We start from the raw sequence: 12518 nt of genomic DNA on the forward strand, positions 1-12518 counted from the left end.
AGAGGGCAGTCTTGTGACTTGAGAGCAGTTTTATCTTTCCCTCTGAACAGAAAATGGAAACGAACAGTCTTCTAGGGTGTGTAGTTCTTCTTCTCTTCTGAGAACCAGGTACCCAGAAAATCAGCAGTCCTGGAGTATTAAACCCCCAGTGCTCTACATGATGTTATGATGTGGAGTATCGATAACAAAAATCATAAAAACATGACACCTTGTTTAACCTCATCAGGTTCCTCTCTGCTCCACTCTCCATCCTGTTCAGATCTCACTGAATGGCAGCACAGCCACCTGATGTGTCAGACACTCCTCCCAGATTTGTGCCATCAGCAAACTTTCGAAGGGCACACTCTATCTCTTCATCCAGGTCATCAATGAAGATACTGAGCAAGATCGGACCCAGTACAAATCCTTCAGGAACATCACTAACTACAGGCTTCCAACCAGACTCTGCACTGTTGATCAGAGCCCTCTGAGCTCTGCCAGTCAGACATCTTGTTCCATTTTGCCAGCTGACCACCTAGCCAGTATAAGTGGGGCAGGATTAGGAATGCCAGTACTCTGCCTGGAGTACTGAATGGCTTCAGTACATGGCTGCACAAACAAGACCAAGTTGGCTGCTTACTAAGTAACAAACATGCAGTAATACACAGTTGGGCTTGGTGATCTTGGAGGTTTTCTGCAACCTAAATTATTCTTTGATTCTCCTTAAGCCTGGGGACCACAAGAACAAGCACAAATGCGTGGTTCCCAGCATAACTACATGTCTATAATGCTCTCAGAAATAACTCTGATTCAATTCCTGCACAGGTTTTGGCCTAATACATAGCTGTGCTGGCCTAGTCTTGTACTAGGGCCAAACTCCCACCCAGCTGCTCACTCACTCCTCCTCCCTAACACGCAAGCAGGAGAAAATGGGGTGAAAACTCTTGTGGGTTGAGATAAATGCAAGGAGATCTCTTAACAGTTAACCTGATGGACAAGAGAGACTCACCATGAGAGAAGTTCAAGTAACTTATTCCCAGGTAAACTAGATGGCTTTCCCCCAGTGTCACCGTCATGGGCTGGATCGCCGTGGAGCCTGAATTGATACACGCAGGTGTACTCTGGGTGGCCCCAGTTGCTCAGCACTTGCAGCCTTATGTAACTGATGAACCCAGAGTGCTCATTCTGCAGTTAGTAGAAGAAATGAATTGTGTTTTCCTCTCTATTCTTCCACCACTGACAATGTGGGAGTGGTATACTCAAGCAATATCTTACTTCAGGCTGCCTTGCTAGGTCTTTTGATGTGCTGTCACAGCACGATCAAGACATTTTTTACCCTGCTCCACCTTTTTGGCCATATGATTTCTAAAGAAAAAAGCAGCTACCAAAAGCTGCAGCAAATACATTGGCAAGTCCTTCACACCTGCTTTGAGATGTATGCTTCTGTTCAGAAAACGCAGGGGTGTTACTCTCATTGCCACCCAAGCAGAATGGCCTCCCTTACGCTGCCTATTAGCAGCAACAGCAAAACCCTTGGAAAGCCACACGTCCCCAGTGTGAAAGTAGCACGCCAACAGTATTGCATACTATGTGAGCTGGCCACTTGTGTGCAATCGGAAGCCACTTGGTCACGGTGATTTCTGCTGCAAGCGCAGCTGAAGCCCAGTGGCGCAAAAAGCTGAAGTAGCTCTGAAGCTTAAAGACCAGAAGGAAACAGAAGCAGCACAGCACTCCGGGCATATGCCACTTTTACTAAAGTGGCAGGAGAAGAAATGCCAGAGGACTCCCACACCCCTCTGGCTTGGAAGCTTCCCCCCAGCCAGCCTCGATTATCATCTCCTACACTTCATGTCTCTCTTTGTCACCATACCTTCAGCTGAAAGGTCTGGCTGGGATTCTGGCCTGCCATGAAAGTTAACTCTCCCAGGAACTCTCATCATCTTCTTCCTTCAGGCCCTACAGAAAAGACAAGATTGGAGAAAACAGGACAGAGGGATGCGCTGCTGGAAGAGGATCACAAAGCCCCATGGGGACTGGAAGCAAAGAAGGTCTAGGACCATCCACTGTGCCACCTCCTTTTCCCACAGCCTCTCAAACTACCAACTCGCCGCAAGAATGGGAAACTTTCTTTGCTGTACTACATTGGATAAAAGAGGAATACTGTGGAAATGGAGCAACTCTGAGGAGACTGTTTCTCCTCTGAGGCAGGGAAGAACAGCATGCTGCTGCCCTCTTGGATCTGCAATCACCGCCCACATCACACGCTACAGAAAACCCCCACAGCCTAGAGGGGTCACTTACATAGACAGCAAAGTCCTTTGGAGCACTGGAGATGCTGTCTGCATGGTACATTGCTGCTGGAATTCCATGGTTTATCATAACTGCTGTGGGAAAGATGGGCACAGGCAACTTGATGGAGACCTGTCCTTGACTTCCTGGGAAGGGCCAGCAGTTTCCCGGATGATTGTCAGGCTGAAAAGAGGAGAAGAAACAGTGTTCATGTGCAAAAGAGTGTCCTGGCTCAAATTCCTGCCCAAGCACCAGGGGCTCAAGAGGTGGATTGGCCCATCAGCTCTGCTACAAAGCACAGGCATACTTCAATGACAGTGAGCTGGGTGCACAACTTGCAGAAACTCTCAGGCTTCTTTTGTGGAGCAACTTGTCAAAAACAAGGAGGGGCTGCTGTGGCTGAAAGGCGCCTGCCCAGGGCAAAGAAGGGCTCACCTGCATGAGCCCTTCCTGGAAGAGGAAGTGATCGCTCCCTCTCATCCAGTCCCACCTCCTTCCACCAGGACCAGCCAAGTCTCCGACTTGTGCAGGTAGCTCAGGAGCAGTGCCAGGATGGGCTGGCAAACACCACATGGGGCCTTCCTGCAGTGCATGCTGTCCATGCCCACCTGGGTTCACACAGCATTCTCACAGCCCAGATCTCCCGAAGCAACTTATGGGTTCCCCTTCAGTGCTAGCCTGACAGTTCCACAATGGCTGGGAAGACTAGCAAGCTAGCCTGGCAGAAGCTTGCACAGAGGACTTGGGGCAGTCTGGCAGAAGAAATTCTCAGCAGGGAGACACAGGAGGGGAGTAGGTCCTTGCAAGAAGACCACAGGTAAAGAAGGCTGAGACACAAGGACAAGGGTAAAGGCAACCCTCAGCAGGGCGTTTGGCCCCCTCCACCCCTCACCTTTCTTCCTCTGGTTCTCGGTGTTCTTACCTCAAGAATAACCTCGGGAGACCTCGCATAAGCTACCACTGGCAACGACTGCCAAAAGACTTTCTCACTTCCAGTCCAGGAGGGAGAAGTCTTGGAATGAACGATAGCAGCACCTGCAAATTAAAACACGGGCACAGTGGTCAAGCAAGGCCAGGAGGAATCAAGGGCTGCTGACATTGTTTTCCCCATGAATAGCAGCCCAGCGATGCCTGCTGCCTTTGCACTGTCCTCTTGAAAAGAGCTTCTAAGTAGTCATACATCCCAACAGTGACATTCCCCTCGTTCTCACTTGTGTTATCCCTCTGCAACACAATGCAGGAACTCACTCAACAATCCTAAGGGGCCACATAAAGTGACACCCAGCAGAGCAACCACATGAGAAACAACACAAAGTAGGCGTAGTGCTTTTCAGATGCGCTCCAGCCCACTAAAGACTCTCAGCAAGCGCATGCTCAGGGCACAAAGTGGCCATGGACTCCTCACCCCTAATCCCCTGCCACCACTCAAATGCCCATCTTGTCAGACTGGACAGGAAGTGCTTTGGAACCAACGTCTGTGCTCTGTTTGGTTCTGCAGTTGAATGGCACCTGAAGTTTTGCAGGCATAATCAGGCATCTGGAATGGGCTTGCTTCCAGCTTCTCCAGTACTTGGTGGATCATCTCTTGAACAGCCTGGGAAGGAACACAAAGGAGAGCGCTCGTCAGAAGGAAAAAGAAGGGGAAAAGAGTTGCCTCCCAGATACACTGCAAAGCCAGCCAAAGTGAACTCGGGTGCTCATCTTGGATGTAAGGAACACTGGAATTGCCTGGGAACCTCCAGAGCTCTACTCTGACCGACCGGCATGGGAATGGAGAGGCTGCTCGCTCCAGCGCTCTGGACAAGGAAGCGGCAGGAATGGGCTTTTCCTGTCGAGATGCCCAACGACAAGCAGCACTGACGGACAGTCCTGCTGGCCAGGAGATGGGGCTCGAGTCAGGCACAAAGTGGGGATTGCCCAGGGACCACCGCAACAGCTGCACTCCAGCCATACACAGAGAGTTAACTTAAAGCAGAAGACATTCTCTTGACACTCATTTTTCAGATGTCTGTAAGTGTTGATTATCAAAACAAGAATGCCCCAGGACTTTTTTTCCTTGTTTCAGTGGGGTTTGTTATCTTTAAATACACTTGTTTGTTTTCAGGGTGCCTGAGTAAAGGTCTTTAGAAATGGACAAGGTCTTAATTTTCAGTAGCATACATGCCCAATTAGTCTGAGATACCAGCAACAGGGACCAAAAAGTCTTTAAAAAAGGTCAGACCATCTTCAGTTTCTCTAATTAGTCTGCCATAGAACAGTGCATCAATGTAAAACATTTTTTAGTTCTACATTCTCTGTTTTGATGTTTAAGCCTTTAAAATCTTGATTTCAGTGGATTTTTCATCAGATCCTAAATTTCCTTGGGAAGAGGATCTATTAAGCAGATATGACAGAGCTTGTAGATTCAAGCTTATTAGCCTCAGCTTTATTTTTAATCATCCAGCAAAAGGGGAAGTTACATGGAAAGGTCTTACATTTTGGCTTCTGTCTATATACATTATTTATTTCACATTTGTATATAAACTACTCTACATACAATATTCCATGGAATTACAAAATGAGCTGTGAATAGTTGTGCCTAAGAAGTCTCTTTTTTTCCTTTCCTTCCTGTGAACGGAGATGGTATCTATCTTAATATATTATTCCCAAAGTTAAGTCTTTCCTAGAGAATATTTTGGTTTGCAGCCTTGAAACACAATAAGGTTTTATTGATCTGTGAACTTCCAGCCATCAGGTGTTATAATTACATTAAGTGAAAACATTTGGTTCATAATGTTAACTTTATTAGACTTGAAGCACTTAGCCAATATTTGTGTCTCTGCACACTGATTTTGTTGGTTTAGACAGAGAAAATAACCATGGAAGGCAGCATAGTCATTTAACAAAAAAATCTTTCAAAATGACTCATACTTTCATTTTCTCACACTACAAAGTTTCTTATTTAGTTTATTTTCTGACAGTTTTGGAGCTCCAGGGACATTTCTCAGAATGATGCAGTTGTTCTCTTCCCGAGGCTGCGGGTATTTTTTGTTCTTCACTAAATAGCTCTTTTCAATATCTTTTTTTCTCTGGTTGTTAAGGAATTACCTACTGGAAATGTGTGACATAAGCCATTAAACCCAGTTCTGACCGACTCTTCAGGAAATCCCATTATCTGTGGCACAATAGCACGAACTGCGCAGGTACTTGAATTACATCATTATCTGTGTTCCAAATTTCTGCAACATTTTAACAATGACAGGTTTACTCAACATCTGGGTCTAACTCAGAGTGATCCAAAGGAGTCATTGAGGCTGAGGGAAGCCTAGGTTGGAGTCAGTGCCATTCATGAGGGAATTTTCCTGCCAAGCACCCAGTATGCTCCAAAAACAAGTGTAATCTAAGAGGCAGCTCTCTCAGAGTCACTTCATGAAGCACAGAGAACTCACTTCTCAGCAGTGCACTGAAATCAGAAGTTCCAGCTTTTCCTGTCCATCCTGGAGGAAGAATTAGATTTGCCTGTCTGTCTTGTTAAGGGGAGAATGGCAGTATTGCTCTGAACGCATCAAAAAATGAATTAATGAAATTACTGTTAGTCTACAGAGAATAGCAATTACTCCATGAGATTGCTTACCTGGACTCAAATAGCTACTCGGATAAAAGTTTAAGTATTTTAAGTATTCATTGAACAAGTAACTGGACTCTAATTAAGCTTCTAAGTCGAGAGTCTCTGCTCACTGACTAGAGAACCACATGAATCTCTTAGGTTCAGTAAATTCACAGATTCATAGAAAAATGTGGTACAACCAACAGATTTCTGTCTAGGCTATGGCCTACTAAGAAGAATATCTGCTCTCCATTGTATTTAGCATGGCCTTAAGGAGCTAGTTTGTCGGTGATTCCTGCATGTTAACATCATTCTCTTGTTTACTGTCTGGATTAATTACAGCTTAATTAAATATACAAAATGCAGAGCTAGCATGAGAAATACTCTTCAGAGAATAGCCTGTGATCTTCCGCTAGCATTTCTTCTCAAATTTAGAGGAGAAAGGAGTATTCTTTTGGTTAAACAACCACAGTTTTCCACATATGCCCTTGCAACTTTGATATATTAAAATTTTAAAATTCCTATACTTGGCATAACTTACTTGATGTTTTTATAAAGCATCAGTGGTCTGGCTGCTTCTCTAAATCATTGTATTGGGCTGACTTCCTAGCTCAGCAACAATGTTCCCCTTGAAGTTCTTCAGGGGCAGCTGAACCATGAAACCAGAATGGCTTGGAGGTAACAGCTACAGAACAGAAGGATCCTGTAGAGTGTCAGTGTTTCCCTTTTAAAACTAGAGAAAACATGCTGTCATAATCAGAATCACCTCTAATTTTCGTAGATTTACTGATGACTGTATACATGGTCAATCATACAACAGTTTAGAAACAATCGTCAAACAACACTTTCACCTAAATAAATCCTTGGCCTAGTTTAAGAAGAAATTTGAATGAAGCAAGCCAAAAGTTATTCCCTCTGAAATTTTGTGCTACAAAGGACCATAGTGGCATTCAGTAGGATAAGACAAAAAAAAAAAAAGGTGAAAACAATCATATTTTCTTTTTCTGGTTCATGGGAAAATTAAAAAATAAACTACTTTTTAGAATAGAAGTGGAAGAGCCTTGGGTTTAAGAAGAAGCACCCTATTATCTTTGGAAACTGGTGATTTCTAACCAGCCCGAGTTTTGCAAGACCCTGGAGAGATATGGAACATACTACTTCTAGTATCTAAGTAGTTAAAGAGATTACTTAGGAAAACCAAGATTTATAATTACTTTGGATTATTAATTTGATCCTGAGAAGAATGGATAAATCTGCACCTCTGAAACCTGTAGTTTGGCCAAGTATTTCTTGAATTACCATGGCAAAATATGGAATAGAGAAATAAAAAATTAGATTGAAAGGAACATAAAATGACCTTTAAAAGTTATTCAATAAAACAACCTTTCTATTTTGCCTGTTCAGCTGTTAGAAACAGGATATTTCTATTGGGTCAGAAAAATACTTATTTCCTACAACTACTTTTGCCATGTTTTACATTTACAGGATGTTCATCTTGAGACATTGAAAATTCAGCATGAAATGTGCCATTTGCCACAATGTGATTTATAGGTCTCAGTTATAGAAAAAAAAGAGGTCTATATTTGTTGTTTTGTTACAATTAATTAAAAAAAAAAAAAAAAAAAAACAGCCACACATGAAATCAGCAGAGAACAGAAATTGTACTGATTTAAATAAAAACAATATGTCCCACCCAGTTCCACTTCTTTCTAAATTAGCCTACTTTTGTCTTTTGTTTTCTTTTATACAGACATGGAAGGAAGATGTTTTACATGTTTTTTGTTCACTTGCATCACTCATAGTTGCATGACTGCAAATGTAAATTTAAAAAGTATGACATTTCTTATTTAACTGTGCTAGTTCAGAGGCAATCAGCTGCACAGTGATCTTGACCTGATGTGAAAACTGTATGTAAGGATTGTGTGATCCATTTGCTTCTGCAGACTGCTGAACTTTAAAACAACTCTTAATTCAAATAATTGAGGACAAATAAATGTACGTTTGCACCACTCATAATGATCCAAGTGTATGTTTATGCTCAATGCATAGTATTGGCCAGGAACAGCCATTGTAATGACCTGTGAATAACACATGTGTGTGAACCACTAGTAAAAGTCACAACATGAGCAGATCAGCATCCAGAAAGATCTAATATCTGGCCTAACGAATGGGTAAGGGACACGGGGCATGAATGCAGATATCGGCCATTTTTAACATCCATGATAATATCTAACAGATACATAGGATGCAAGTGTGGATGTGGACCAAAAGTGTGCGTATGTTTCACCAGCAACTATCAGTACAGATGAGTCAGAGAGGAGGACCAGAATGGGTGTGGTTACTTACTTGAGTGCTGTTTGTCTTTGTGCTGTTGTTACTGCTCTCTCTTCGTGGATCTGTGTGGCTGCTTTTGTGTGTGTTGCATACACATGTATCTGCGTGGCTGCTTTTGTGTGTGTTGCATACACATGTGTGCACAACCTGCATGGGAACATGTTCGGCCTCATTACTGGTTGACCCTGGGAAACAGCACTGCAGCAGCAGCTTCCTATCAACAGGACTGGGACAGGAGAATCCCATGGGTCTTTAATTCCACCAAATTTGTCATTAGCAGACCATAAATTGAAATCCTCTGAGCTTGAATACACTAGATTTGGCTAACTCTAACACCTGGCGTCAATCTTGATTCAGCCCTTTCCCTTTCTGTGTCCCTTCCTCGTGACAAACCATAACAAATCTTGAGCAAACGCCGCATTCTCTTGTCTTCCACCTACATCTCCTAAGGCGGTAGGGTTCTAAACCCCTTTCAGCAGTAGTCTCCTTAGTTTGCATGAAATTCAGTATGTACAGAAGACTCAGATTCTTCATTTTGAATATAAGAAGGGAAATCAAAATGACTTAGTTCAGATCACTGGCCAGAACAGGCTAGCAGACATACAGGACACTTAGTACATACCTGACATCCTTTTTTCCTATGGAAAGGTTAGCCCATTTTTCATATTTGCAAGACATTTGGGTAATTTGTGCTGTGACCTGACCACTATCTCACATCTAGAAGTAATATTTTTCTGAAAGCTTTTAACTAGCTAAACAGGTAGGTAAACTAGAACTAGAATTACTAGAATTTTCTTTGGTGTCATATCGCAGACCTCAGAATCAGAGATTTAGTCATCAATTTTAATATCTGGATCAAATTAATTATTTTTAATTATACTAGAAGAATTCTGATTTTTTTTTTTCAGAGCTACTCATTCAAGATTTAGGAAATGAAGAGATTAACTATGCCTCTTTATACATATACCTCAGACAAGAACAGGAGTAGCTGTACTGGATCCAAGGGTCTGTATACTCAACATCTCCATAGCCTGTGTCTTGATAGCACCCAGAACTGAATTTTTAGGGAAAGAAAATAAAAACACAGCTAGTACAGAGTAATACTGTTCTGTCAAATATTAGGAAGACAAATAGCTATGGGAAATGAAACATGCAATTAATTGTCCTTCAGTTCATACATTACAAATAAAAAATCCAAACCCAAATTATAATTCCAGTAAAAGAAAGAGCAGGAAACTCTTTGGATACTGTTGTAAATCTTACCTCGTGAAACTGGTATTTCTATTCTGATAACACATTTCCTCATGTGTTGTTATATATTTTTTTTTAAACTTACAGCTTGCTCTATTTCAGGATCTCAAGGCTTTGGTTTCAATATGACTGGATTCATGTCAATACAATAAATGTGATTTGCAACGTCACATCCTTTGTGTAAAGCAAATAGGCATTTAAATCATAGAACCTATCTTTGCATCTGTTCAAAGGAGATAACACTGCTATTTGTTAGGCATGTCATTTATTATCTGCCCAGACTGTTTACGCAGTCATTTGTGAATGGATGAGAAAAACTTAGCGTGGGTGTGCTTATGTCAACAAACAAAATGAATGCCCTCATACTAAGTCACTTCTTCAAGGGACTTCCCCAGTCGAAGGTTACATCTGCCTTTTCCATTGTTGTAACCTTTGATGGATAATCTTCCGTAGATTCATCTAGTCACTTTTACAAATGATTTATATTTTTTGTATGTATGGCTTTCTGAGCCAATGAATTCTACAGTTTCTTTACACTTTGTGTAGAAGTCCTTTGTTTGCTTTTGATCTACAGCTTGGTAATTTCTTTTGATGTTTCCTGTAGCTCTTGTAAGAAGCAATGAATTATTCCCTAGTCATGACTTTACAGCCCTTGTCACATTGCCTTCCTCAATTATATATTTTCCATGCTGAAGGGCCCTAGATTCACCTAATCCCTGCTTGTACAGATGTTGTTCCATGCATTTACCTTGTTGCCTACTATTTCCACAAAATATATTCTGAAAGGGAAGTTGTACATATGGAAGATTAGAAAATCTTCACCAAAAATTTACCTTGAATGGCCAGTCTGCTGAGCTCAGTGACACAAGCAGGGATAATCTCTACTTTCCAGGCCTATACAAGTATTCCTGAATGAAACATATTTTCTTCCCACAAATCTCTGTTCATTGACTTCCATAGCCGCAATGAATCAGATCAAGGCCTTCAAAACGCTTCCTTCTGTGCTGCATAGCCTCAAAAGAGCCCATCACCTAAATAAATCACAGATTATGTAGCTGAAGCATAGGCCTGTGTTCAAAGATAATTCTTACTGGAAGCTACCAGAACAAGGTTGCAGAGATAAGAAATGTCAAGATTAAGATAAACTGTTGTCTGCTTGTCTGTGGTGTGTACAAATTCTGAATTTTCTTCTCTTCAAACAGAAACTGTAATCTCCCCATAAAATATCTCCCCATTCTATAATCACAGAAAGATATAGATTGGAAGAGACTTCTGCCAGCCTTCATGTCCATCCCCCTCCTCCAAGCCAGTGCAACACTGAAGATGAATCAGGTTGCCCAACTCTATGTCCAGACAAGTCTTTCACTGTCTTCAGTGACAGAAATTTCTCCAGTGACTGTCATCAGTACAGAAATTTCACCATCTCTCTTGGCAGTCTGTTCTACTGCTTAACCAGCTCCACCATGATCTTTTTTTTTTTTTATAGAATCTGAGCTGAGATATCTCATTATTAAATCACTTGAGAAAAGATTTGGAATTTTAGACTGTCCTTCATTTTTCCCAAAAGAGTGACACACAAGGATGACAGATGTCATTTCTTTGTTGACTAACCACTGAAGAGACAGTCAACCAGAGTAGACTTACTCTATTTGCAGAGTGGAGACCCTATGTTCTGTACGACCTTTCACCTTTCTGCACCTTTGTCCTCAGCATGTATCTTTTGGTCTTAGAGCACTGAGGCTCGCTTACTACTTATTCTAGGTTCTCCTTGCATCTCTTCCCAGCTCTTTTCCATCTTATTCTCATTCTCCCACATCACTCGTTTCAGTCTCCCTGATTAGGCAATTTTCCCCGGTCAACTACTGATGTCTACATGACATTTTGCTCTTGAAACAGCAATGTGTAGTCACTCCCATAGCCCCCAGCTCAGGTATTTCTCTCCTCGCGTCTCCTGGCGACCAGCAGGAGGAACACTGTGATCACAGGATAACTATTATCTTCCTTCGCAGACGAGACAATGAAAACGTGGGGCCGGAACCACAAGTAAATTTCTGCTCTCTTCCTCAACGTCAGACTTGCTTCAGAAGGAGTACCCAAAAAATTACCTGCCTAGGCATCTCAAGAGGAAATTTAAGGACATTTTTTTTTTTCTCCAAAAGGTGTTTAGGCTCATATTTGCATGGTTCAATTTGAGTAAACTTTCTCATTTATAGAACTTTCTTGTATTCACATCTGAGGTCATATGGTTTTTTTCTTAATCTGATTCTTCATCAGATGTATTAGTTCTACCAAGGTTTTCACCCTTGAAAATAGATACATTCTTCTAAAGCACTAGTTACGGCATCACAGGAAGACAAATACTGTAACTCAATAAGAGTCTCTAACTGGCTCCTCAGGATCTGTCATGTATCAGTTTGATATCTGAAAATGAATTGTTAATACAGTAACATTATTAGGATGCAGCTGATCCTGTATGTGGAGAATGAGCAGATCCCTCTTAGGGGGTGCTGGTGTATGGACTCACATGACAGGCCATCCAAGTCCTAGTGAAAACACAAAATTTCAGCAAATAAATAGTTCAGTGCTCTTATGAAGAACCTAAGGAAAAACTGCTCTGCCTAGAGGCACCTTCAAGACTGCTTCTAGTACATCCCTGGAGTAGTTAGTCTCACCCACTACCCTACAGTTTTCCCATTGCAATAGGAACAATTTGTACTGACTGTTTCAACATTCAGTTCTTTCTGCCCTAATTTATTATCATAGTTATTAAAACAATGACCAGTAAACAATAGTAAAAGGAGTAAACTCTTCTTTTGTGACAGTTCTTCATTTTCCTATAAATTTGAAAGTCACTTGCTGAATGAAAACTTCTGATCAACTGTCGTTTCATATAGTGACATATTTCTTAATAAGGTCTTCAAATCTATATGTTAAAATTTATATTCTGATTACTGTAGTTGATCAAGGAGTTTTGATAGATTCAGATGGCAGTGGTTTTTTTTTGTTGTTGTTATTTATGTATCCCTCATTGGCCTGAAAACCTAAGCACAATTTTTATGCCATTTTTCAGACTGAAATG

The 12518-nt window shown here is 41.5% G+C and overlaps 1 protein-coding gene across 1 annotated transcript; it reads right to left on the reverse strand.

The window, feature by feature from the left end:
• Positions 263 to 4219, reverse strand: LOC110393487. Its single transcript, XM_021386384.1, is given in 7 exon segments — positions 263 to 506; positions 989 to 1164; positions 1850 to 1911; positions 1914 to 1935; positions 2281 to 2451; positions 3191 to 3303; positions 3778 to 4219. Coding segments are annotated over 7 exon segments (1230 nt in total).

Source organism: Numida meleagris, chromosome 2 (genome assembly GCF_002078875.1).
Source record: "Numida meleagris isolate 19003 breed g44 Domestic line chromosome 2, NumMel1.0, whole genome shotgun sequence".
Classification (NCBI taxonomy): Eukaryota; Metazoa; Chordata; class Aves; order Galliformes; family Numididae; genus Numida; species Numida meleagris.